Source organism: Brienomyrus brachyistius, chromosome 16, assembly GCF_023856365.1.
Source record: "Brienomyrus brachyistius isolate T26 chromosome 16, BBRACH_0.4, whole genome shotgun sequence".
In the NCBI taxonomy this organism is placed as follows: domain Eukaryota; kingdom Metazoa; phylum Chordata; class Actinopteri; order Osteoglossiformes; family Mormyridae; genus Brienomyrus; species Brienomyrus brachyistius.
The window spans coordinates 11,996,327-12,020,354 of NC_064548.1; the positions used below are offsets into that span (position 1 = coordinate 11,996,327).

At 46.6% G+C, this 24,028-nt stretch overlaps 2 protein-coding genes across 5 annotated transcripts; one reads left to right on the top strand and one right to left on the bottom strand.

Annotated features, from left to right (window-relative positions):
* Window positions 1-389: 389 nt before the first annotated feature.
* dnajc10 (DnaJ (Hsp40) homolog, subfamily C, member 10) lies at window positions 390-10,126 on the bottom strand. Of its 4 annotated transcripts, none has more exons than XM_048979214.1 (23): window positions 9,962-10,126; window positions 9,004-9,260; window positions 8,765-8,930; window positions 8,491-8,541; window positions 8,132-8,214; window positions 7,472-7,603; window positions 7,309-7,405; window positions 7,139-7,216; window positions 6,929-6,972; window positions 6,626-6,757; window positions 6,316-6,405; window positions 6,108-6,218; window positions 5,318-5,432; window positions 5,105-5,232; window positions 4,377-4,493; window positions 3,670-3,771; window positions 3,416-3,571; window positions 2,731-2,864; window positions 2,548-2,601; window positions 2,202-2,349; window positions 1,790-1,912; window positions 1,558-1,671; window positions 390-1,229 (listed from the first exon to the last, which is right to left on the bottom strand). In XM_048979214.1, the coding sequence occupies exons 2-23, from the start codon at window positions 9,220-9,222 to the stop codon at window positions 1,218-1,220; spliced, it is 2,406 nt and encodes an 801-aa protein (XP_048835171.1). In that variant the 5' UTR covers window positions 9,223-9,260; window positions 9,962-10,126; the 3' UTR covers window positions 390-1,217. The 4 variants fall into 4 exon arrangements, 3 of the variants coding, with proteins under 3 accessions (XP_048835171.1, XP_048835172.1, XP_048835170.1); XM_048979215.1 differs by lacking the exon at window positions 9,962-10,126 and adding an exon at window positions 9,489-9,821 and having other exon boundaries at window positions 7,309-7,402; XM_048979213.1 differs by lacking the exon at window positions 9,962-10,126 and adding an exon at window positions 9,489-9,821.
* Window positions 10,127-10,185: 59 nt separating this feature from the next.
* Window positions 10,186-14,503, top strand: nup35 (nucleoporin 35). Its single transcript, XM_048979216.1, has 9 exons — window positions 10,186-10,342; window positions 10,800-10,961; window positions 12,151-12,278; window positions 12,362-12,419; window positions 12,569-12,710; window positions 12,813-12,882; window positions 13,004-13,132; window positions 13,412-13,570; window positions 13,814-14,503. The coding sequence occupies exons 1-9, from the start codon at window positions 10,330-10,332 to the stop codon at window positions 13,889-13,891; spliced, it is 939 nt and encodes a 312-aa protein (XP_048835173.1). The 5' UTR covers window positions 10,186-10,329; the 3' UTR covers window positions 13,892-14,503.
* Window positions 14,504-24,028: the final 9,525 nt, after the last annotated feature.

Genomic DNA, 24,028 nt, shown 5'->3' on the forward strand with positions numbered 1-24,028 from the left:
ACACCTGTACTACAGCTTAAAGTCTCTAGTCAATTATCACACACCCTGAGGCCTACATCTGAATCAGTTACCTGGCATGAAGGAGAATCACTAGGAACTGGGTAGCATTGGGCTTCACCTTACAGTGCAGAACTGCACAGAGTCGTACGGGTTCAGGACCCGGAGGCACCTACTGGAGCAGCCTCAGGCAAAAAGCATTGGAGAAATACAGAGAAATTAGCTAGCTGCTCCGACAGGATCAAAAGAGTTACTGGCTTCAGGGAAACTCTTCTCGAACCAAATTAATATAAATTGAACTTCATGTTGTTATCTTTAACAAACACATCAAATTCACTGTTTGACAAAATAATCGTATACATCTGCGAATAACACAAATCTGTCAAACCATCCTGTCTTTATCACGCCATTTTAATTATGATCCATCTAGATACTATTTCCATTGTAAACAGAGTGAATCTCGCTGACAGAATACAGATACATGGAATATAATGAAAACACTGAGAAAGCATTTTTTTTAGGTGAAAATTATATTTGTTGGCTGGTTAAAAGAAAAACAAAGATTTGAAACGTAACTGACACAAATTCTCCGAGACAAACATTTGAAATGCAACTAACATAAATTCCCCAAAACAAACACTGAACGTATAAACAAAGCAATCCCTGAATTCTATCTTACTGAGACAATGACAGAAAGGGTTCGGCCTGTAGGAGGACAAAAAAAGAAAAACTACAGAGGACACAAGTCCAAAAGAAAAAAAAAAACACCTACAATACCTATCATTACTAATGGCCCAGTCAGACAGGATCGAGCAAAGTAAAAGGTTACATTAATTACATCGGTGACTTAAAGGTGCATGTCGACAATGTTTTTATGGCTCAGCCAATCGAAGCACAGCCTCATTAATCACAGGTCACAATATGGAGAAAGTGTCTGTAGGAGATTATGGTCTATTACATTATGCCTGCTTAGGAACAACTTTATCAACTGTTTCCTTAAGAGAAGCCACCTGACATTCATATGAAGTGTTGTATAACAGTCCATCGTCTGCAATCCCCATAGAAACTGATCCCAAGTAAAACGCCCCCCCCGGGAGACCTCAGTTGACCCCATCTATGTCCACCCGGCATGCTTCCCAAAAACATCATTACCCCCAGTGCCATGGGCGGCACACAAGCCTGGCAAAGCTTCAGACTCCTGCCATCCAGCCCTCTGCCCGCTAAAGTTCGTCCTGCGGAGAGGAAAGACGACTCTTGCAACCAAGGAATCGTATTAATTGTGAATCCGTTAACCCAGCCAAAACTAAAATAAGTGACGAGGATAATTTTCGGGGAGAGTGGGGGTGAGGATAAAAGAGTATACAAATAACCCGGGGGGGGGGGGGGGGATTTGTAAAACTCGTTAAAGCTCCCCCCCAGACGAATCCGAGAGCAGAAACCACATTTAATTAAGCTTGTGGACTTCCAGACCTGTGTCGAGTTTAGAAAAGTCCCCCGTCCCTCACTAACAAGGTGAGATTAAAAGCGACGGTAATTGCAGGGCCCAGCTAAGAGGCTTACCTTGACTTTGGAGAACTTGCTCTGTGAGTCTGCAGATAGCTGCTGCAGCCGCTGTCGCAGAACTCTGGTGATCCCATTTGCATCTCTGCTGTTAATATCCTCTCCACCCTGGTCCTATAGGATGGGGGGGGGCACACGCAGGCCCCAGGGATTAGGAGCAGCAAACCGTCAAGCGTGAAAGTCCAAGACTTCTGCGGGTGGCCAGGGGAGATGTTTGGCTGGCGTTTCTTACCACGGCCGACCCCAAGTAGGGGTAAAAGCGAATGGTAGGGTAAGCATTGATGCCCGCTCTCTCGCAGGCCTGGGCATGGGCCTGGCAGTCCAGCCTTCCCGCCCTGACACTGCCCTTCATCACCTGGGTGGAGACCATAGAAGGGAGCGATTTTCCAAATGACACATGGCCTACTCCCGCAGAGGACGACGTTTTATCCAAAGCAACATGCACTCTTTTTTTTTTTAAAAAGTAGGGTCTAGGGTTAAGAGCCTCGTTCAAGGATCCAATGGTGAAATCACTATGCCAACCCTGGGATTCAAACCCAAGACCTTCCAATCACAGCCACAGCGTCCAAACCCGCTGAGTCACATGCTACCCTCCCATTAAAAACAGTGCATGTGAGGAGAGGTATCACAGGACTGGCTCTTACATGGGCAAGGAGCTCGAACTCGGGGGCGAACTGCTGGCAAGGCACGCACCAGGGGGTATAGAAATCAATCACCCAGTGCTGCTTCCCGGCGTAGACCCACCTCCGGAGGTCTTCAGGAGTCAGGTCCTGTGACACTCTGGGAAGGGACCTGAGGACAGTCAGCGTGACATTAATCATTTAATCATCACATTAAGTTTGTCCTGATTTAAAGATTTCATTAGGCCACTCATAAATGATTAATGAAACCTTAATTAAATTCTGGTGGCAGCGGGCGGTGACAGACTACAGCCAACAGATTTTGTTTTTTTCTTTTTTAAATATGAAGCTATAACGAGGTCCCACTCACCCAAAGACCCACGATCTCAGTGACTGCGAGTCTCTGTTCCAGCCAGTATAACTCCTGTTCAAGACCCAAGTGATGACCAAACACCCAGCAGCCTCAGAACAAACATGCATCTCTTCAGATCATTTCATGGACAAATAATTCATTTAAATCCATCTCAATAGTTTATATGACGTCGCTACTGACTGGTGCTGGTCCCAGCGGCTGGCGTTCTGTGGGAAGAGGCGGATCTCAGGGTAGCCCAAGACATCCTCACGTCGACAGAAGGACCAATGCTTGTCGCAGTCCACGGTGCCCACCTTAACTATCCCATTGACCATCTGGAAGCACACAGACAACATATGAATGATGGGAAACAAGTGTGATAATTGAGCACAGCTGAGAAAGCAGGCAGAGCCAGTCCCTGGAGCACTGTGGTTAAGGGGCTCACTCAGGGGCCCAAGGGTGCAACCACTCTGCTGACCCTGGGACTTAAGCCAGCAACCTTCCGATAATAGGCACGGCATCCTAACCCCGTTGAGCCACACAGCACCTCCCAGAAATGCAAAAAAATGTCATGTAACGAAAATAATCCTGGAAAGAAATTAGACCAGACCGGAGAGTAAGAGAGAGTCTGATATGTGAAGGTGGGGGAAGATAAGTGAAAGGTCTAGACTACAAAGGTGTATTTATTTGGGGAACGGGGTGATGAACGGATGGACAGACAGACAGACAGACAGACAGGACAGATTACATATAAACACACATACATACTTCATTAATCCCAAAGGATATTGCAGGTCTGAAGCTGGCAGAACACAGCAGTGAACAAACAAAACTAACCACCAGCGGGGAACAGTCCGCTTCCCCCCCCCCCACCCGGCGCTCGTACCTGTGCCAGCTTCCTCCATTCAGGAAGCAACGCCAGGCAGTGCTGGCACCATGGCGTGGAGAAGGCCACCAACCACGTCTCATCAGGCCCCCTCTGCTTCACCAGCTTCTGGAAGGAGTCTGGCGTCAGGGTGACTACTGCGGGGTTGGCCAGGTACTGTGTTTGGGGGGCGGGGCAGGATAGCACCGTGTGAGACAGACGACTGGGGCGGCCCCATGCAAAACCCACGATGCACTCGATCCCGAGTGCCTCACCTCCAAAAACTCCATGACGCCCTCTGCCGTGTGGTAGCCCTCGAACTCGGAGATGTTGGACTGGTTGAACACCATCATCGTGGGGAAGGTGTGGATGTCATACTGAGAAGTGCGATATGGTGGGGGTGCGACATAGCCAATGGCAATGACCCGTTTAATTTGTTACTCCAAACCTGTCTCCATAATTCTGTCAGGACCGTAAAACAGGCCCTAAATTAACTGCACCATGCATACGAGTTAGATAGAGAGAAATCATGCTAATGGACTCCAAGTGACGGAGATAGCGATGGCTCTATGCTGAACACGCATTCCAGAATGTTCCCTGTAATTTACGGCGCAATTTCCCCTGTCAGGCCCCGGAGAGCTTCCTCTTGGTTCCTCTGCCTAACCCTGCTGCTGTTTGTGCTTCATTACACCGGGATTGACAGGGAAGGCAGGGACATCCTGCACTGCTTAGCATCACAGCCCACTAGACAAAATCACAAGCGACAGGCGGACGGGGAAGCTGCTAAACTATCAAGACAAACAATATAGTCACCGAACGTTTCTGCTCGAGTGTCGGACCACTAGGATGGACCGCCTTGATTAAAGCGGACATGTTTATAAGTCATTATAGGGACATAAACTTCTAGTCGACATTTGCCAGATGCTACACGTGCAAAGCAGACTCAGATTATTCTATTTGATTCCTACCCCACTGGGCTCACCTGCTTGCAGAGCTCCTCGTGGGCAGCACAGTCCAGAGTGCCAAACTTCACCTGTCCGAAAAGCTGGACGGACGCCTTCCTCAACTCTGGGAGTCGAGCAAAGCATGGCAGGCACCACTGAAAAGGGATGGTAGCCCATGGGTCGGGAACTGCGTCAGGAAATCCAAGCAGCTCATCGAGAGTTTACAATCCTGTCCTTGGGGACCTACAACATTTTTGTTCTGTCCCAGCTCCCGTAAAAACGTGGACGGTCTGGCAGGGAGCTCAGAGGGAGCAAAAACACCGACCGTGGGTCCCTGAGGACCGGATTGGGAAACACTAAGCTAGCAGATGCTTTTGTCCAAAGTGACGTACCAGTGAGACAAATAGCATGCTACAAACGTACGTGCTGTTGAGGAGTCAGCTAGATGTAAATATAGCTAGGGTGAACTTCAAGGGGATGCTACACATAATCTTGCAAACAAAGCAAGAACCTAATAAGACTATGTAATGAGCAGGAAGTACAACATTAAAAACATTTAGGGAACACAGAGTGGTCAGGAGAAGAGATATTCCTGATGAACGTCCTGATGCGTCTTGAGGGGTTTCTTGAAGGCAGAGAGTGAATATGATGACTACTAATGACCAGGAACCAAGTGAGAAACTCAAGCTGCTCCATGTAAGCAGTCGAGACCTGGTGATGAACAGGCAGCACCTACTTATGGTTGTCTGAAGACTGTAATACTCACAGGTACAAAGAAGTACACCAACCAAGGCTCCTTCTCACGACCAGGGAAGTTTCCGGGTCGCAAGCTGGTCACATGAGAGCTGGCGCTGTCCTTGGCGAAGGATGCAGCTTTGTACAGGACGTTGCCCCCTAAACAGGTGACGAGGAACACCGTCACGGATCTGACCGACGACTCCGGGCGGAGGAACAGACCTATCACAAGGACCCCGCTGACCGTGATGGATCTCAAAGTTGTCGATGCCGAGCCCCTTGAAGACGGCAATGCTTGGCTTCTGAATGTGTAAGGAGCTGCAGAGGTCAGCCTCCGTCACGCAGTTGACCTTCCCCACCTGAGTGAGATCGCAGACGATACGTTAGACATTTAGGGGACTTCCGGTCCTCTGCTCATAATACCTCAAATTCAGCTTATTATGGACCAGAAGCAAATAACAGAAAAACTCATCTAAATCTTATTTTCTAGGTATAGGCTTCATCCAGAGAAATGCACACAGCATATGATTTACACTTGCAGTGCTTTGTATATGAGCATTATTAATGTTTTTTAGGTTTCGTTTATCTAGTAGCTATCCAAGAGATATCCAGACAGCATACATTTTGCAAAGGCAGGGTCAGACAGTCCCTGGAACAACTGGGGGTTAAGGGCCTTGCTTAATGACTCAATGGCGAAATCGGCGACTTTCTGAACGCAGGAACATCATCCTAACCTGCTGAGCCACACACTGCCCCCAGTGTGTATTGAAGTAGTTGATACTGTATCAAAAAGCAGAATTATACCGATCGCTCTCGAGTCATAATACAACCCACTTTTAAATTACGGTTCTGAGATATTTCGTTGCTTATCCCAAGGACCAGAGATGCCATTAAAAAAAAAAAACCTACGTCCCTATCGCAAGTGGAAAATCTACCCTTCCACTTCACCTCACCGCCCACTTGAAGGCCTACCACTCAGCTCTGGTTATTAAGGACCACTGGCTGGGCTTGTGTGCAGAAGTCACTGCCCTTACCTGCATGTGGTAATCTTTCAGAAGCACCCTCAGCTTTTTGTACTCATGGAATGGCAGCTCTTCCAGACCGAACAAGAAACTGACCACCCAGCGATGGCGCGCCACTTTACCCTAATGGGAAAAATGGAAAAAAAAAAAAACACAACAACTCCTCCACCAGTAACATCTCGACGATCCTGAAACATCCCAGTGAGGTGTGCAAAGTTACCGAGAACGTTTCCACCGTGAGAGTCTCTAGGTCTGGCAGCAGATGCATCACCTCGGTGTAAATCTCCTTCACGTCCAGACTGCGTAGAAACTATAAGGGAAAGTGATTTGTCACAAAATTTATGACAAAGCGCACAGTTACATAAATTAATACTCACGGTGGATAGGCGTCTGTTGGGAATGACCCCAGGAATCCCCAGGGATCGGAGCCTGAGACTCAGATGCCAACAAGTCCTGACCAAAGCCATAAAGGAAATGGACTTCTACTCTTTCAAGAGAAAGACAGAGAGGGGGGGGGGCGTGGCTTTTACCAGCATGCTGTCCCTCTGTTTCATGGTGCTGCTGGGGGGGAAGTAGGCTGTGGAGCTGAAGGTCACCTCAAAGTTTTCACACAGGTCGGCGTGCTTGATGCAGTCCATCCAGCCAACGTTCACCAGCCCCTGCTGAGGAAACACTGGACAGATAGGACCAAAACTCCAAAAACCTCACAGCGAGACCTGCGACAAGTCTCACTGCATTCATAACACAAACATTTATGGCTGACTGTTTATAAAAAAGTCAGGTACCAATTTCTGATTGAACATGGTGAACATCAACTATATTTTGTTGCTTACCAACATCCCGGCTAGTTTATGCCTTGTTGTTGATGAGAGACAGTCTGTAAAAAAACACAACAGCAAATTTCTATTCATTCAAGAGGTACTTTTGAAAATTCAGATGTTTCCATTTCTCTTTTTACTTAAAGATGTGCTCCGTTCATGTCAAATGTTTTTCAGATATTAAATTCGTTAGAATCCTTCTCGATCCAAGTTATCCAACCTTACCACCAGTTTCCGCACAGAAGGTAATGAGCCATCCGATGCCAGAAGCGAATGCAACTTCGATCTCATTGAAGACATTACCTAAAAAGACAGCCCAACTCAACACTTAGGTGGTAGAACAACTAAAAAGCTTAAATAAATCTTTAAGAAGATCCATTCAATGACATATTTACCATGCCACAGCTCTGTTACTTTGCTGTTCACAAAACGCATCGCAAACTTGGCCAAGCTCTCCTTTGATCGGTTTCCAAAGTACCTCTCTGCCTTCTGCTGAAGGACGACACCATCATTCTAATACCGGATCACATGGCAGGTCACGTGATCGTTCACACTTACCGTTCCTTCTTTGAAAACAAGGAGCGTCGGATAACTTCTGACGCCGTTGCTGTGACACAGGACTTTGCTGTCCTCGCAGTTCACAACCCCAATCCTTACCAGCCCGTCCATCTCCTTGGCAAACTCTCTCCACTGACAAGGAAACAGTCATTGAACAGACACTGAATACCACTCAGTTCCTGTGCATTAAGCTATACTAAACGTCAGCACTAATGGTGTCTGTCTCTTGACGGACACGGGACAACGCTGCCGTAGATCTGGCGTCGCTCACAGTAGTTTCACTACCCTTCCCAAATCTTGGTCCCTCACATCCTGACCCAACCTGATCGGTTTTAACAATCTGGCCTAAACTTGTGCTAAAACCCAAACTTAGCCACATTGTCATGCAGTCATCCTGTTGACTTTTTATGCATTTCATATTCTTTATAAATGTCTCACTAGTGTTTCCAAGGATACCGACGAAATAGGCATAACTGGGACCCCAACTGTCACCGACTTTGCTTTGACCATTTTCCGAGCTGGATTAATATTTTGTACGCTAAAATGCTTACTGTAAATGTTTATTTAATATTAGCCGGTCAATCGGTTTACATTGACAAATGACAAATGACTTGGATGCAGATATTACTCAGGAACTGGGATAAAACTTCAGCATCTTACTGTGGGAGCCAAGTCGTGGCAGTGAGGACAGCGGGGGAGGTAGAAATTCACAAACCACAGCTCTCCAGAGTTCACTGTGGCATCTGTCGAGAGAACAGTGAACAGCGCTGATTCTTAATGGCAGATTCATACCTGCTTTCTATGCTAGAATTTCACTAATGCATTCAGATCAACCCGAAATTGACAAGGCGTTTTCAAAATGAACGAGGCTGAATTTCTCAGCATTCTCCTCTAGTGGTGTCCAAACAAAAGCTTCCTGAAATAAGTGACCCCTCAGGTACCATGGTAACAAGCTGTACTAAAGATTACTGGAGATTTCAGAACCTCAGTAATGGGGGGGGGGGGGGGGGATCACTTACCAAATTCTCTGCTGTCTAAAGTAATTACCTCAAGGTCGTCATCATAGATGCCTTTTGGAACAGAATGTGTTACAATTAGTACATATAAAGTCAGGCAAATAATTCATTACTTTAATACTTTTAAATTAAAACGTCATAAAACACATGACATTGTATCTTTTTGCTTTAAGAACTATGAATATACTTTTCTCACATCTTTCTCCTTTTGTTGGCTTATATTTCTGATTCAATAGTTATAATTTCTTTTATTACATCTCCAAGGCACATTACATACCAAAGTCATTCCTGTAAAAATCATATGTTTCATATCCACTGCTGTGGTTGCTCTCTTCCAGTCCCTTCTCTCCAAATCTTTCATAGTTCATCCTCAGATCGTCATCCTTTAATACCTCATACACCTGACTAGCCTTATGGAATCTGTCATAGGCATCTTGGTCGTTCTGGGAGGGAGTGAAAGTGCATTAGACCGAGCATATTGTATATAGACTTGAAATGCAATGGTGACACACTCACTGGGTTTTTATCAGGGTGCATGGCCAGAGCGAGCTTCTTAAAAGCCCGTCTAATATCTCTGGTGGATGCCTCTCTGGAAACTCCCAGGAACGCATAATAATTTTCAGCTACGGAGATGGAAGCTGCCAGAAACGTTATGGCCAATAAGCCCAGCCACGTTTTAAAGCGAGACATTCCGGTCACTTGAGCCTTCGTGTCGCCTTGGAGGAGCTGCATCATAAGAAATCACTGCAAGGTCCTTCACCGCGTCGGAGACCCTAGCGTAGGAAAACGTGACAAAAACACAAGTAAAGCAAGCGATTATACACAAGTGGATGTTACATTAATTGTCATCGGCATGTAAATACAAATATAAGATGGTAACATTTTATTTAGTTAATAATGATGGAGATCTTCGGACTGGGAGCAAACAATTACACAGAGGCAACTGTTACTTTCGAAATTGTCGGCAAAAGCGATATTAACTAATATTGCTACAATCTTACCGGAAATCCTACTTTGTAAAACTATTCTGGTTATGCACAGGTTGAATGGAGAAAAGTAGCAGGCAAACAAAAGTTTCTTTGTTCCACATAAACGCCTTTCAGAATGTACCGAAAGTGACGAGAAATTAAAACCCGCTGTAAACAATTATTAAATCAAGAAGCTGGCCTTCAGATTTACAAAACAAATTTCAGATTTCCATAACCATTTCTCTAAATGACGCAGATAGTTTGAAGCAGTAGTAATGAAACCGCTCGTTAGCCTGGAGAAACGTAGGGACGCTGTCACGTTCTTCTCAGCCAATCACTAAAGCCAGCCACTGTGAAAGCGTGGTCATCTAAACCCTTTAGAAATTATGTTAACATAATATAATATAATATAATATAATATAATATAATATAATATAATATAATATAATAGAATAGAATAGAATAGAATAGAATGACTGGTGGATTCAATTCGACGACATTTTTACCCATGTATTCCATAGCTCTAGCTTGCAAAAGAAGTAACTAAAAAGTTAGATATGAAGTAGATATTATTGTAGATGTCAACAGTTTAAGGACTTTATGTTTGGTTCATAGTAGGAAAGTTTGTGTTCATGCTAAAATAACCCAATGTGACACAGGCACGCGGCGCGCGGAACCGGTTAATGAGCCACTGCATCCGCTGGGTGACGTCATTTCCTGAATCCTCTGCGCCGTTGCCGGCCACGCTATTTCCGCCACTTTTTGAAAAGCCAACTAACTCTGCTCTCATTTATATATACTTGTTTTTGCTGATCTTCCACAGCGTTCCCAGGAGGGTTCTGGATACGTTTATCAGTAACGGAGGCCGGTGGAAATGGAGTTTCAAGGTCAGTCTTTTCATCATTTACACAGCTGTGAATAAAACAGTGCTGACTCTTGCAGGCTAGTCGGCTGGAAGAAAAGGCACAGCAGTCGTTAATTAGATGCCTGCTAGTTAACTTTAGCGATGAATAAAATTCGAGAAAAATATGTAATCTTGCTCTTAAAATGGGACACAATGTTTGCGTGATGCTTTTGAATATACAGTGCCGTGGTTGTTCGCTTCACGCCAGTCTCGGCGGCGAGATCGACCCGGCGCTTCTTTAGTGCGGCTTTAAAAGGCGTCGGCGCGTTCTGCGCCGCTTTCAGGGCGCGCGCGTATCGGCGGACCCACGAGCCCCGCTTCCCGGGATGTTACACGCCTTTGCGCGGCCCTCGGGACTCGCTCCGCTTTCCTGTCCGTGTCAGGAAAAAAATTCTGCACTACGACATTGTTTACTTTCTTTGTCCTGGTACCTGGTACAGAACCGATGACGCTCGGCTCCCCCACTTCTCCCAAACCTGGGCCCGGCGCCCAGTTCTTGCCTGGGTTTCTGATGGGAGACCTGCCAGCTCCTGTTACTCCCCAGCCTCGGACGTTTGCTGGAGCAGGGGGCGGGATGGAAGTGCGCTCTCCTCTCTTGGCAGGTGAGGTTGATGGTGTAATGTTCTAGATATGCCGTAGTTCTACGTGCCTGTAAGCAAACAGTATACTGCATTGTGAATTCTATTTGCCTGTCTTTGGTTTCAAAATATGCTTCTTTTTTGATGTTTAGATACATTTTTTTTTAATCATGGGGGTGGAACACTTGTTTCCATAGTGATTATTAATCTCTGGCCTAGTACTGCTTTAATAGTGCCCAGCTAACAGTATTGAATAGTGACTGATCTGTGTTCTGTATTGAGAAGCTGCTCAACCATTCAATTAATTTGCTGTTATGCATATGTTCGGTAAAAGTTTTTTTCTGTTTTAATTGTCGTGAAGTCCTTCTGCCTCCTGGTTGTGACAAAAAGGGCCTGACCTGGGAAAAGCTTCTGGGCCTAATTAGCCGCACTTTAGGCCCCACATCTCTGGCCAGCATCTGGATGTTTCCCTCTAGCATGAATTTGCCGCCCCGTGACCACTGCTGGATTGAGAACTGTGATACTCTGTGTAATAGTCTTCAAATGTGAATATTAGCCGTATCTTATGAACAGGAAGTTCTCGCTCTGGGGAGGATTGTCCCAGTGAATAACAGGAACCTAGATGTCCGAACAGCTATTTAGAGTTGCACAATATCACATGGCGATTATAAGGCGCATGGGCAATATTCACCAGGGCTTCAGATGACGGGCGTAACCATCTCCGGACGCAGGCTTTTCACTACCATGCGGACATTTAGTTATTTACTTTAGAGCGTCTCAGTACATGCCTCATTATTATTTTAGGTGCCCTACTAATCTGCTTACCAAATTGTGGCCGTTGGTAAATGTCTAGATAGTAGCGAAAATCTGGCGTCTGGATAAATGTGTGAAGCCTTGGTGATTATTGTGCGTGAGCCATAAAATCGCAATTAAATCGCGATGTGGTGTCGCGCAGCCCCATTCTCCTATGTGTTGCTGGTTGACTTTGGAGGTTTCCTGTACCTCGGGGTTTTAATGCTGGCCATGTTAGCCGTGTCTGTCTTAGCAGTGTGGCCCACAAGGACCATGGCTCCCACTGGAGATGTTTGTCAGACCTCAAGGTCATCGTTTCATTAGAACAGTTTTGAGAACCTATATATGGTAAAATGTCCTAACTTTGTTACGCAATAAGGAATTTGGGTTAGTGAGCGTACCTCCTTTGTTTTCTTGACAGTGGGATCAGCCCCGCAGCCGGTGGTCCCCACACCTAAAGATAAGAGTGGGGCCCCTCCTGTGAGAAGCATCTACGATGACCTGGCTGGGCCTGGGGTCGGGTTGTCCCCACTGAGCTCCCGTAAGCAGGTAAGCGCATGCCTTTGCTGGGCCTCAGCCTGGTGCTCACCAGATGGAATGTTACCACATACATATCCGACTCTCTCCCCCAGCCTTTCTCCATGATGCAGACACCACTGTCCGGTTTGATGGCCACCACACCAGGGACATGTGAGTCAGTGTGTGCGTGCGTGTGTGTGTGTGTACGTGTGTACACACATATATATACACACAAACAAATAGTTTATTTTCTAATAAACACCTTACCTCTCCCGCCTGCATATTTGCAGGGAATAATGCTTTATTAATCTCTCCGCCAGCTTCCAGCGTGTTTAGTCCTGCAAGCTTAGTGCAGCAGAGGAAATCGACACTCTCGCCAGCACAAGCTGATCCCTTTTACACGCAAGGGGAAGCCCTATCCTCGGAGGACCAGCTGGACGAAACGTGGGTCACAGTTTTTGGGTAAGTTCGTGCCTGTCTCTTATAAACAACTGAAAAAAGCTTTCGCTCCATGTTTTGCACAAGCAGTGTGAGCCATTTGACTTTGTTTTATTCTCCCCGTAGGTTTCCACCCGCGTCCGCTTCCTACATCCTCCTGCAGTTTGCACAGTACGGCAATATATTAAAGCACGTGGTAAGAACTTATATCGCAAGAGACTAGAGGATGAACGTGTCAATATTTCTTTTAAATTTGTGAGAAATTAGCTATGCATGTTAGATTGGTCTTGATGGTTAAATTTCCCAACCCAAAACAGATGTCCAACACCGGCAACTGGATGCACATTCAGTATCAGTCCAAGCTGCAGGCTAGAAAGGCGCTTAGTAAGGATGGGAAAATCTTCGGCGAGGCGATCATGATCGGGGTCAAGCCCTGTATAGACAAGGTACGCTGAGATCACACGCGAAGATCTCCGTCCCCTAGCCTGCTGCGGGGTTCCTGCATGCTGATGAAACCTTCCGAAAGGACAAGGCCTATTTTTTTACACTATTAAAAGTTTAATTTTATCTTGGTGGCGGATGGCAGGATTAGTGGAGTAGATCTTCTTTCTTTATTGGGCTTTTCGCTGGGAACTTAGAGAAGCAAAATGCTGGATAGGGTTTGTCTCGCTGGGATTCTTGCATTTTTAATACTGGCCCCATCCTCCCTCCCTCCACCTGCACAGAATGTGACGGAGAGCTCAGAGAAAGCCGCCTCCTCCTCCAGCTCGGTGTTCACCCCTCCGGTGAAGGCGGCTGGCACTCCCAGCATGCCTGTCTCCACACCTCGTCCTGCCATGAGGCCCCTCAGTGCAGCTTACAAGGTCTCCAGCAGCGACTACCAGGTAAATTTGCAGCTAGTGGGAAGACTTGTGAAAAACAGGGGGCAGTGCCGTCTTGTGTACAAGGGCGCCCATTGCCATCTTGACTTTACGGGTAATACGTCTACACAGGTGCTACTTGCATCCAAGAAGCCGCTGGTTCTGGGAGGTGGGCGGTAGCTTGCATGAATATCAGCCTTTATCTAGCATGTGTCTGGCTAATAATAACCTGCTAAGTTGGTAATAAGCCAGTTTTTTCGTTAACAGGTGATTTCGGACAAGCAGACGCCCAAGAAAGATGACGGTTTCGTCACCAAAGCCATGGAGTACATGTTTGGCTGGTGAAGCTGTTCGCCTTCTCCCCGCTCCGGAAAGAGGATGATGGAACTCGGTGACTAGTAACGCCCGCGGATCACGTGACACGCTAGCTCAGTCCTGGCGGTCTCCAATGTCTGTCACCTAAGCCTGTCATAGACGCACCCTGTAAATTATATGCACTTTATGATTGTCAGGAACATACATACTCTACTGGATGTGGGTAATTAATCCATTTTATGGTTTAAAAATTTAGGGTGCTTAAAGGACTTGGGAGACACTATATGCAGTGTGAACGTCAGCGAGTTGGCGGTCCCGTGCGACACTGAGTTCCTGCAAAGAATTATGTTTTTCTGCTAAACGGTGGTTCTGAAACTCAGGCTGGTGAGGATTATGTGCGTTATGACTTGAATGAGTCAGAGAGATGAATTTTAAAAGCACTTTCACAGAGTGCGACTTTTAAAGTTTTGCTTACACCTGTAACATTGCTGTTGAAACTTTCGTAACTTTTTTTCCTTTGTGTGAGAGACCTTGTGTGATGATTTCTTACTCGCCGTGTATCTTCCTGACATTGTTCAGTCCTTCCCAACAGATACAGAGAACACTCTTTGTGTTATGTATGTAATAAATACAGTATTATTATTACAGTGTGGAGTTTACTGCTGCAATACAGAGTTTGACATTTGTTATTATACACTTATTGTTCCATAGGGCTGCTGGAGATGATTCCGAGTTTGCAAAACAAATAATGAAAATACTAGAAAGCACTTGTATTGTGATGAGATTTGCATTACATATCCAGTGAATTATATCACTGAAAACTATTAGAAATGCTTTGATGCAGTACATCCAGCCAAACAGTTACGATGACTACGTACCCATTCCAATAAAGGCCGTCTCTCAATTATGGGGACCAGATTAAGGTGTTTCAGAGTCTGTTTAAGATAATGCACATCACAGCAGTTCCCACAATAATGAGTAAAGCTTGCCTGCCTTGTGATGTGTCAGTAAAAATTTGGTTTCTGTTTCAGCAATTCCAGCATTTTGCTTTAGAAGCACCAGCTGTTCTGTACTCGTAAGTGAAATGGCCCCCTGTTTGACTGCCAAACAAACCGTTATGCATCCCTGTATGTGAATATTTCAGAGGAAGGTCGGGAAGGCTTGTCCCGGGGTTTTCTGTTATATCCCTGTAGCTGACGCTCGACACGTCCAGCCCCGAAGGTCATGGAGACCCCGTCACCCGAGACCGATAGTGCAGGAGACGCTAGGTCACCAGCTATGTAATATGCTTTTTGGGGCTGGCAGAGGGGTGTGGATGCAATACATCTTGATTAACTGCGATTTTCTCGGAGGGTAATAGGTGACATGACCTTGATGCAAGTGATTGTGAACTTGTTTCATGCAGTATCTATAAAGGAACATCTTCTGTTGCCTATGTGTGGACTGGGCTGATTGCTATAAGATGCTAATTATTAATGTTTCATGTTTAACCTTTCGAACCAATATTTCTGATGCAATGTGGAATTTAAACAGGGAAACTGTTTCCTGAGCTTTCGTTATTTATCTCTCTGCCGTTTTGCCTAATGGGTACCTATGTACCTGGGTAGGCTTTGTCGTGACCTGTATTATTAGCGACTCTGATTTAGTCTTAAAGTTGCCAGCAGAGGGCAGCATTTTATTTCATTATTCATAGGCTCGAACGTCGTGTTTGAATCTGCTTGAACTGCATTGTGCAAATGATCATCAATCATGCATACACTGCGGTGATTATGTTGCGAGAGGGTGAACTCCTCTTTTTTTTTATAAGTAATTAAAAAAAAAAGCATACGGCACTGGGTCAAACACATGTATACTTTTAACAAAACTCGTTAGGTTCAATTAAAAACAGGGGTGAAAGAGGGTTTAAAAAGTAATGCAACAGGCAGCTGCTGCCATAACAGATTTGCCATGTACCTCCCTGGACCCCCGCATGCTACTGGAGATTGCCTGTCATTTCTGTTTATTAATTATATTTTAGGTTAATTCTGCGCCCTTACCCCGGCGCTACGGAATGAAAGTTAAATCCGCGTGGCTTCCATGCGGAGGGCAGTGAGTCGAAGGCGAAGATAATTACTCATGAAGCAGGGGGGTGAAAGAGCAAATTTAATCGTGGAGACAGACACCGTTAGAGAAACCAGCAATTAGAGAAACCGAATCTACGATGCAGAAACCAAAGTTTACTATCCAGATGCACTTTAAGGAGGAAGAGAAACAGTCATATTGAATTTGAGTTGATTTACAGACGCAAGCCTGTGCTTCCTTAAGCTATATATAGATTACAGATGTCAATTAGTACCTGTACAGTTGGTGATCTGGGAAAATTGCATTTGACAAATCATCTTTGCATCCGTTTTGACTTTTTCCCTGTTATTGAATCAAGCTGTGCTATAATAATGGTCACCGTTGTATATTTGCCCGTGTAGCGGAAGCAGAAAGATACAGGCATCGCCGTGCAATCTTTAATTTCTTTCTGTTTGAAAGACAGGCAATGATGAATTAAAAACAGAGGGAAGCATCTTAGGCCCAGGTGGAATATATCAACCGTGTGACATTTCCGAATTATTTCACATTTGCGATAGTGCTGAATGTGGGATTAGAATATTGCCGGGGCTCTTGTTTTTCATTAAAACTTTGTCTTGCTCTAGGTCTGGAAATGAATGCGGCTCGAGTGAAAACGGGTCCAAACGGATGGAGGTGACAGGGCTCTCTCAGAATCAAATCTAAAAACGGTGTACCTTTCAGCTGTGGAAATAGAGGCGGCGAGACCAGCCTGCGGCAGCGCCGTACGGCGCGAGGTACCGATTCACGGAACCGCGTGAGTCCTTCCAGCGCGTGGGCTTTCCAGCCTCTATTCTGCTGCTGATATCCCGATTGAGATTAATCTCAATATTTAGTAGGCTTACCGGGCTTAACGCGCTTAATGTGCCTCCGTTTTTCTCCGTTAATAAAATATCAAAGCCTTATTTTAGTCATGTTGATTTCAGTTTTTAATTATCTGCAGGCAGCAGTAAAACACTGGCATACGTTTCTTTAATACGTCTCTTTCTCGTCCTTAATGTGCGTGTGTGTGCCCGCACAGTTAGGCACGCTAATTAGCCTGCATGGTCTGTAGTGTGTGCCTGTGTGCGTGCAGACCCTACAATGGTCCGGCACCTTATCCAGGCCGTTCCCCTGCCCTAAGCTGCCCGAGACTGGCTGCCGACCTCCTCCTTATAACCTTGTCCTGGATATGAAGCGGGACGATGGATGGATAGGTATCCAGTCCTGAAGGCGCGTGCAGTGCAGTGTGTGCCTCCCTGAGCCAGGATACTGCCGCTCTGCCCTGATTTAAAATAAGACCCTTTCTTGATTTCAAGAACAAGCCCCAAACTCCGCAGAGCATCAACCTGAGCCTTAACCTGCAGGTATTGTTTGCTGTGCTATTTTCATAAGCTTTTGAAGGAAAGTCTGAATCTCAGCTAGGTTTTCACTTATGACATGTATTTAAGTTACAGGCACAAATATTGCTGAGAAAAATAAACCTCAGTCCTCCACAATCACAATTTGCACACTTCGGTCAATTACAGAGCTGCTTCTGAACGTCTTGTGCCTGTTAGGAGAATGAAGAAATCGGATGACTATAAGAGGAAGTATGTATAGAATGCATAATGGATATATATGGAAATATGTATAGAAAGGAATGGGGATTGCTGTCGACCGTTTGACGTTATGTGCCGCATCCAGTGCAAGTAGAAATGCAGAAGGGTGCAGTATCTGTTCGGCAAGAAGCCTGCACGGGTATAAACAGATGAAAGGCAGCAATTTGTCAGAGAACTGGGTCGAGTCTTTTTCAGAAACATGCCCATTTTATGCATCTATGTGGGGCTTCTGTTAATAGTTAAAGGGCGGCGATCTCCGTATAATTGACGTCGACTGAGCTCGGCGGGATGGATGAGGGCAACTTTAGGGAAATGCGGAAGGTTAATGTAAAACAGTCAGGATGCAGGGTCCCTTTGTTCATCTCGTAATCTAATACGCGAGGAGATCAGCCCCGAATTAAGGAGCTTTGCGCCGCCGATGGGTCGTCCGCAAATCCCGTTACGCTCATTAATTCGTAGATTTGATTAAATCGAAAGATGCGGTAATGCGCAGCGACTGACCTGTTATTTAATCACCGCGGCCAGGGAGGAGCACCGACGGCCATGTCAACAAGCCCAAGTTGGAAATGCCAGTGCTCTGTAATGAGGGGAAAGTGCATTAAGTGCAGGACGGGTAGTGGGGGCCGCGGGCGAAGCAGAAGGGAAGCGATTCGGATGGAAAAGAACGGTGCCCCCCCAGCCCACCCCCTTTTCAGCGGACAATTGAATAAAGGCAGAGAATCGATAACAATATCTGCCGATTACAATCATCAAGGTTCACTTCTCTTTGGAGATTACACACCCAATTCCCCTAAGAGGCCGGTCTGATTCAGGGATCGATAGCGGAACAGGGGCGCGCGGGGTCCCCGAGTAGAAAAAGCGGATTCCGTCTCGCGCTTCTTCCTAGTCGCCGATGCGGCGACGCACAACCTGTTCACGTTATAAAGGCATATAGATACGCGCTCTCCAAAACATGGATGAGCGATGGGGGTACAGGGACCCCTGGCGCTTATCGAGGATCTCTATGTTCTGGACACCAGGCAAGCTTTGGGGCAGAGATTTTGTGGGTGATGGATGTATACTGACCTCTACAGTATGCCTTTGCCCTTATATAAATGTTTTCCTTCCTCCAGTTCCATTGTAATTTTTGTATACTTTATTTATGGATATAACAAACATGGTCATCTTTTTCCTTTATGTATGATACTGACATATATGGCATTTACTTTGCAGCCATGAGAGCTGCCACTCTTCTGGGAAGGCTTTCCACTAGAGTTTGGATTTTTTGCCCATTCATCAGAAGAACATTTATGAGGTCTGGCACTGATGTTGGATCTGAAGGCCTGGCTCGCTTAACAAGACATTTTGGGCAATTCTATGTTTCCAAATTTATGGCAACAGTTTGGGGGAAGGCCCTTTTCTGTTCCAGCATGACTGTTCCCCAGTACACAAAGCAAGGTGCATAACAACATGGTTGGAGAGCTTTGGTGTTGAAGAACTTGACTAGCCTGCACAGAGCCCTGACCTCAACCCCATCAAACACTTTTGGGACGAACTACAACAGAGATTGCGAGCCAAACCTTCATGTCCAGCATCAGCTCCTGACCTCACAGTGGCAGCTGTTATAGCCCCATAGTGATGCCAATGGATTTAGAATGGGATGTCATAAAAGTTCCTGTAGGTGTCATGGCCAGGTGTCCTTATAGTGTACGTCAGGATATATGAATTTTTGCCAATCTAATTACAAGAATATAAGGATGGAAATTACATGGAATCTTTAATTGCTGTGAAAATCCATCCATCCATTTTCCAAACCGCTTATCCTACTGGCTTGCAGCAGGTCCGGAGCCTATCCCGGAAGCTACCAGTACAAGCCAGAAAAAAACCCAGCACGGGGCGCCAACCCATCACAGAGCACTTGCACCATTCACACATACACTAAATTCATACATATTGATATTTTTTGCATTTGTTACTTTCTTGCATACTCATCAATCCCCCAACCCGGCCCAGCTACTGTCCCACCCAATCTCAAATTCTGCCAGCCAAGATTTTTTTTTTTGTAATACTGTAAACGGGAAGGAGCCAAGCAATTGTTTTACACCCAGGGATCGACTAACATCTTAGAGCTGGAGTTGAACCTCATAGATATGGGGCTGCAGTGACATTCTTATATAATTTAAGGGTTATGTAGTGTTAGTATAGTATTATACTATATAAGAAGAGTATTAGGCAATGGCAGGTGTCAGTCATGTTGGCTTCTCTTTATCTGTCCTCTCATGACCTCGTCAGTGTCACCCAGAGCCCAGCACCGGCATCACATCCTCTGGGTCGGGAGGAGTCGGCTCTGCATGGGGCCTAATGTAACCCTCGGCCGTCACACGGGCTTGCGGATTGGGTGGAAGCGGAAGCCACGGCAGCGCAGGCTGTCGCTGGTGCTGCTACGTACATCCAGCGCAACGGGAGCCGGATCGCAGCAGCGTCCACGGCGCTCGGCGTCTCCAGGCCTCCCGCATCGCCATGCACGTCGCTCGCTCCCATCTGCTCCACGGCCGCCGCCCACTTCTCTCCAGCACTGTCGGCGAGGTCACGGTGTTCCCTGTTTACCGCCTTGTCACGTCACGTCGTTGACATTGGGGAGGGGGGCGGGGGAGAAAGAGGTTCGGTCTGGTTTACGCAACCCCCCCCCCTCCCCGTCACCGGCATAGTTATTCAGAGTGAGGCAGACAGGGTGATCGCATGTCATGCAAAGCGCATAATGGCGACTTCTCTGACAAGCGAAGACTGCCGTTCTCCTGTCAGCGATCCGGGTAAAGTGTGCACCGGAGGGAGGTACCGTTTCCCACCGGAGGAGACTGGCGACGTCTCCGTAGGCCGCGCGCAGGATGGAGACGGGGGAGAGTTTCAGGCCTGTATCACGGCGGAGCGCAGATATGATGTTATCTCCTCCCCTGTTTGATCACCTGAATGACAAGTGGCAGTGGCTCTGGGGAACTTGTTATCGCATCTCTGACCGAAGTACGTGCGTCTGCCAGAAGTCTATCTGCAGCACATCAGTCACATGTGCACTCATCCTTGCTGCCTCTCGATAACAGCCTGCACTGGGAGCCCGTATCTTCAGCCTTAAAGGCCGACCGACGCATCCTCTTGATTAAAAACGAAGAGGGGAGAGACAAGGGGAATTTGCTCGTGCGAGACTGCCCGCCACCCCCCCCCCCCCCCACCTCGTCCGCAAGTTGATCGTCTGAGTGCTGAGGTGACGTCTGACGTGGGGGACCCCGAATATGATGTTCTTGTCTCCTGTGGTCCAACGTGGAACCTCAGCTTATTTGGGCACGGCCCCATTTTTCCCAGTCCCCCTTAATGTGGATCCAGTTCCTCTGCAGTGAGTGTATGTTTCCACGGTGAGAAATTGAAAAAAAAGAACTGGGGGGGGGGGGGGGGGATACGTATGCACATTTGTAATCTGTCACCCTATTAACCAGAGCAAACGAAATCCGTTTCTGCTCCTGCTCCCCTCGATTGTTTAATGTGCCTGATCTTGTGATGCTACCTGCTTCCTCTCTCTTGTTAATGCTGTGGTCCCATCCAAAGGCACTTTGATTGTTCTGGGATCAGTACGTGATGATTGCATAGCCCCCCCCCCCCCCCCCCCCCCCCGCGCTGCAGGGTGGCTCAGTAGGGGGTGCTGTGACCCTGAAACCTCCAGGATTGTGGGTTTGATTCCCTTCCCCTCTTCTGTGTGTGTGGAGAGTGCAGTTTCTTTCAAGTACTCCATTGTCCTCCCCTAGTACAAACATGCGTTGCCCATAGCGTGTGTATGTGTGTGCGTGCCCTACAATGGGCTGGCCCCTTATCCAGGGCGTTCCTTGCCTTGTGCCCTTCATTTCCTGGGATGGGCTCCAGGCTCACTGCGATCCTGTTGTGGAGAAGCAATTATGGAAGAGGGATGGATGGATGGATGAATAACCCTTTGTCTAGCACACTTATTTAACAGCAGGTTCAATTGCTTCATCTCCCAGACATAAAAGTGCGTCCAGCTGAGCTTGGAGCAGGATCCTTATTAGTATTAGATATAGCAGTGATTCCCAGCCCGGTTGTCGGGGAACCACAGATGATCTATTTTTTTGGAGGGAGGGAGGGTGTTTGGGCCTTCTGATCAGACTGAAAAACACTGAAATATAGTATCAGATAAAAAGGGGGAGGGTTCTGGGTTTAGCATCTCCCTGGATGATTCTCATGTTGTGTGCCTGCTACCATGTAATTCCAAGCCTATATTCCAACATCATGTGTATTGGTGACATCACATGCTGCTTCCTCCCACTGCAGGAGGGGGCCCCCAATAGCCACGTCCCCTTTGGAACGTGTAGGAAATTGGTAGATAGCAATAAATGAAACATTTGTCTACGGTGATCCCTAATGTTTATGGAAAGAACATTTTTACGCTCCTTAAAATTCCAGGAAAATGCACATTAATGGGAAACGGAAACCCGTGACCGTGACATTTACGGCAACATTTTATGCGCTGACCTTCTTCTGCCAGCCTTGTCGCAATTAAAACGTCACGACGCATGTGACACACGTTGGTGACATGCGAGAGTTGCTTCCGCGATACCCTAATGGGAGCCTCATTCTGGCTGTCTCTCCATGAGCAGAGACAAAATTCCACCGACCACCACGCTGCCTCTCATTTCACGCACGGATGGGTTTCAAACTGCACAAAGACAGGACCCAGTAGCTGGAATAATGTAACATACAGGGAGATGCAAACAGGATCCGTCTACTTTGCGTTTCCTTCCTCACTTTGCCGTCTCCATGCAACCGATGCATAGATTAGATGCCAACGGTTGGCTGCAGAGCTCCAGCACACCACGTACTAAACCTACGCGGCGTGCCCTTTCTGTAAAGTGAGCGGCTGGGGGTAGAGTGATTGCCCGCTGCTGGTTGGGAATCAAGGGAAATAGGCACTAAACTCTCCCCACAGTGGGAACCAAAATCAGCCCTTAAACGGATTTGCAACAACGCCGGGTAATAGCAGTCTGTGGAAAATCGAGCTGCCATTACAGAGGGGGAAAGAGAACCAGCTCTTTATAGTCCAGACTCTGCTACTCGTCCTCCCTGTGGAGGAGGGATAAAGGGAGGTGAAATCAATAAAGATCTTCGGGGGGGGAGGCGACATTGGATATTGCGCATAACTTACTCACCAAGACTCGGGGATTTAACATAATTTGGCATGGCCTCAGCTACAGGATCTGCCCACTCATCTGATACTTACGGGCCTCGTTTTCCGCTATCTCAGCGGGGGTCCATTTTTCTATATTTATTCCATTAGGCGTCGCGGGACTCGACAGCCAAGAGCTGTGCCCTACCCCTCCCCCCCCCCCGGTATAATTTGTCGCTTACTTTGTTAACATTCCCTGGCAGTGGATCCCGAAAATCCGTATTCCACCCTGAACACAATCTCATTAGCACTCATAGCAACAAAAACTGTAGCAGGAGGCAGTGTGCCAATGAAAGTAACAAGCAATGTTCTCCATTAAACTGCAATCTGTTCATTCAAAATATTAGGGCGTGGAGATGTTCAGTCGCCTCCGAGACGTTTCTGTTTGAATGGAGCTCTTTTTATAGCTTGGGAAGGGGAAGAGATGCATTATATTGTGTATTATAGCTGTGAAATCCGATGAAATTCCAGGCACCTCCGTTGTTTCTTTTTTTCTTCCCACGATCAAAGAAATTGTTCTATCAAATGCCCGTGGCCTGCAAACACAGTGAGATCTGTAAAGAAGTGTTTTTTTTTCCCCCTTCCCTGGGAGAGGAAAGCCTTTAGCATTGAGATCGACACTCTCAGTACACTGAGCCAGGAAAAGAAGCAATATCTGAGGGTTTGGGCAGCTTTCAGCGGCAGTGTTAATGAAAGGTCTTAGCAGTTTGTGTTACTTGCCAGTGTTTAGCTACGCTCGCCAGCTCGCTGGGATAGGAAGGGGGCGAATCAGCCGGTCCGGAGAGGACGCGGTTGTAGGTTCCTGTTGCCCTTAACACCCGTTCGGCCAATGGGAGCACTTCTCTTCGGACCCTATGCTTTTAAGGACGCCGACTCCTTCCCAGTGTAGGGAGCTGTTTGTCCAACATTATTCATGTCAGAGCCTGCGGATAAGCAGGTGTAGAGTCAGTGGGTGGGGGAACAAGATGGTGCTCTCTGGGGTTTGAGCTGCGGGAGGCAGAAATGTGTTTTCTTAATTTTTTTTTTCCATCTACAACTGAAAAAAAGTGCTTCCATGCTACCCCATGCCATAACCTCTTTTAGAATTATTAAATGAAGTTGCTGGCATCTTGATGACTGCTTGGTTGCTATTCCCGGAGCAAATGTATTCTTTTTGTTTTTAGTTTATGATTTCGCAGGGTCATTTATGCATGTGGTGGAGAATGGGAATCAATAACACATATTACTGGTTTGCTCTTAATCTCGGGTGAGTTTTTTTTTTTTCATCATTAGGCTGTTAAAATAAATTGC

Bases quoted from the DNA above. Each gene is read 5' to 3' on its own strand.
- dnajc10 (XM_048979214.1), bottom strand. From the start codon at position 9,222: ATGATGCAGCTCCTCCAAGGCGACACGAAGGCTCAAGTGACCGGAATG. The intron at 3,772-4,376 runs GTGAGCCCAGTG...CGCACTTCTCAG, and splicing joins ACGAGGAGCTCTGCAAGCAG to TATGACATCCACACCTTCCC. The intron at 2,602-2,730 runs GTCAGTAGCGAC...GGTCTTGAACAG, and splicing joins AGCCGCTGGGACCAGCACCA to GAGTTATACTGGCTGGAACA.
- nup35 (XM_048979216.1), top strand. The intron at 12,420-12,568 runs GTGAGTCAGTGT...TCTCTCCGCCAG, and splicing joins GGCCACCACACCAGGGACAT to CTTCCAGCGTGTTTAGTCCT. The intron at 13,133-13,411 runs GTACGCTGAGAT...CCACCTGCACAG, and splicing joins TCAAGCCCTGTATAGACAAG to AATGTGACGGAGAGCTCAGA.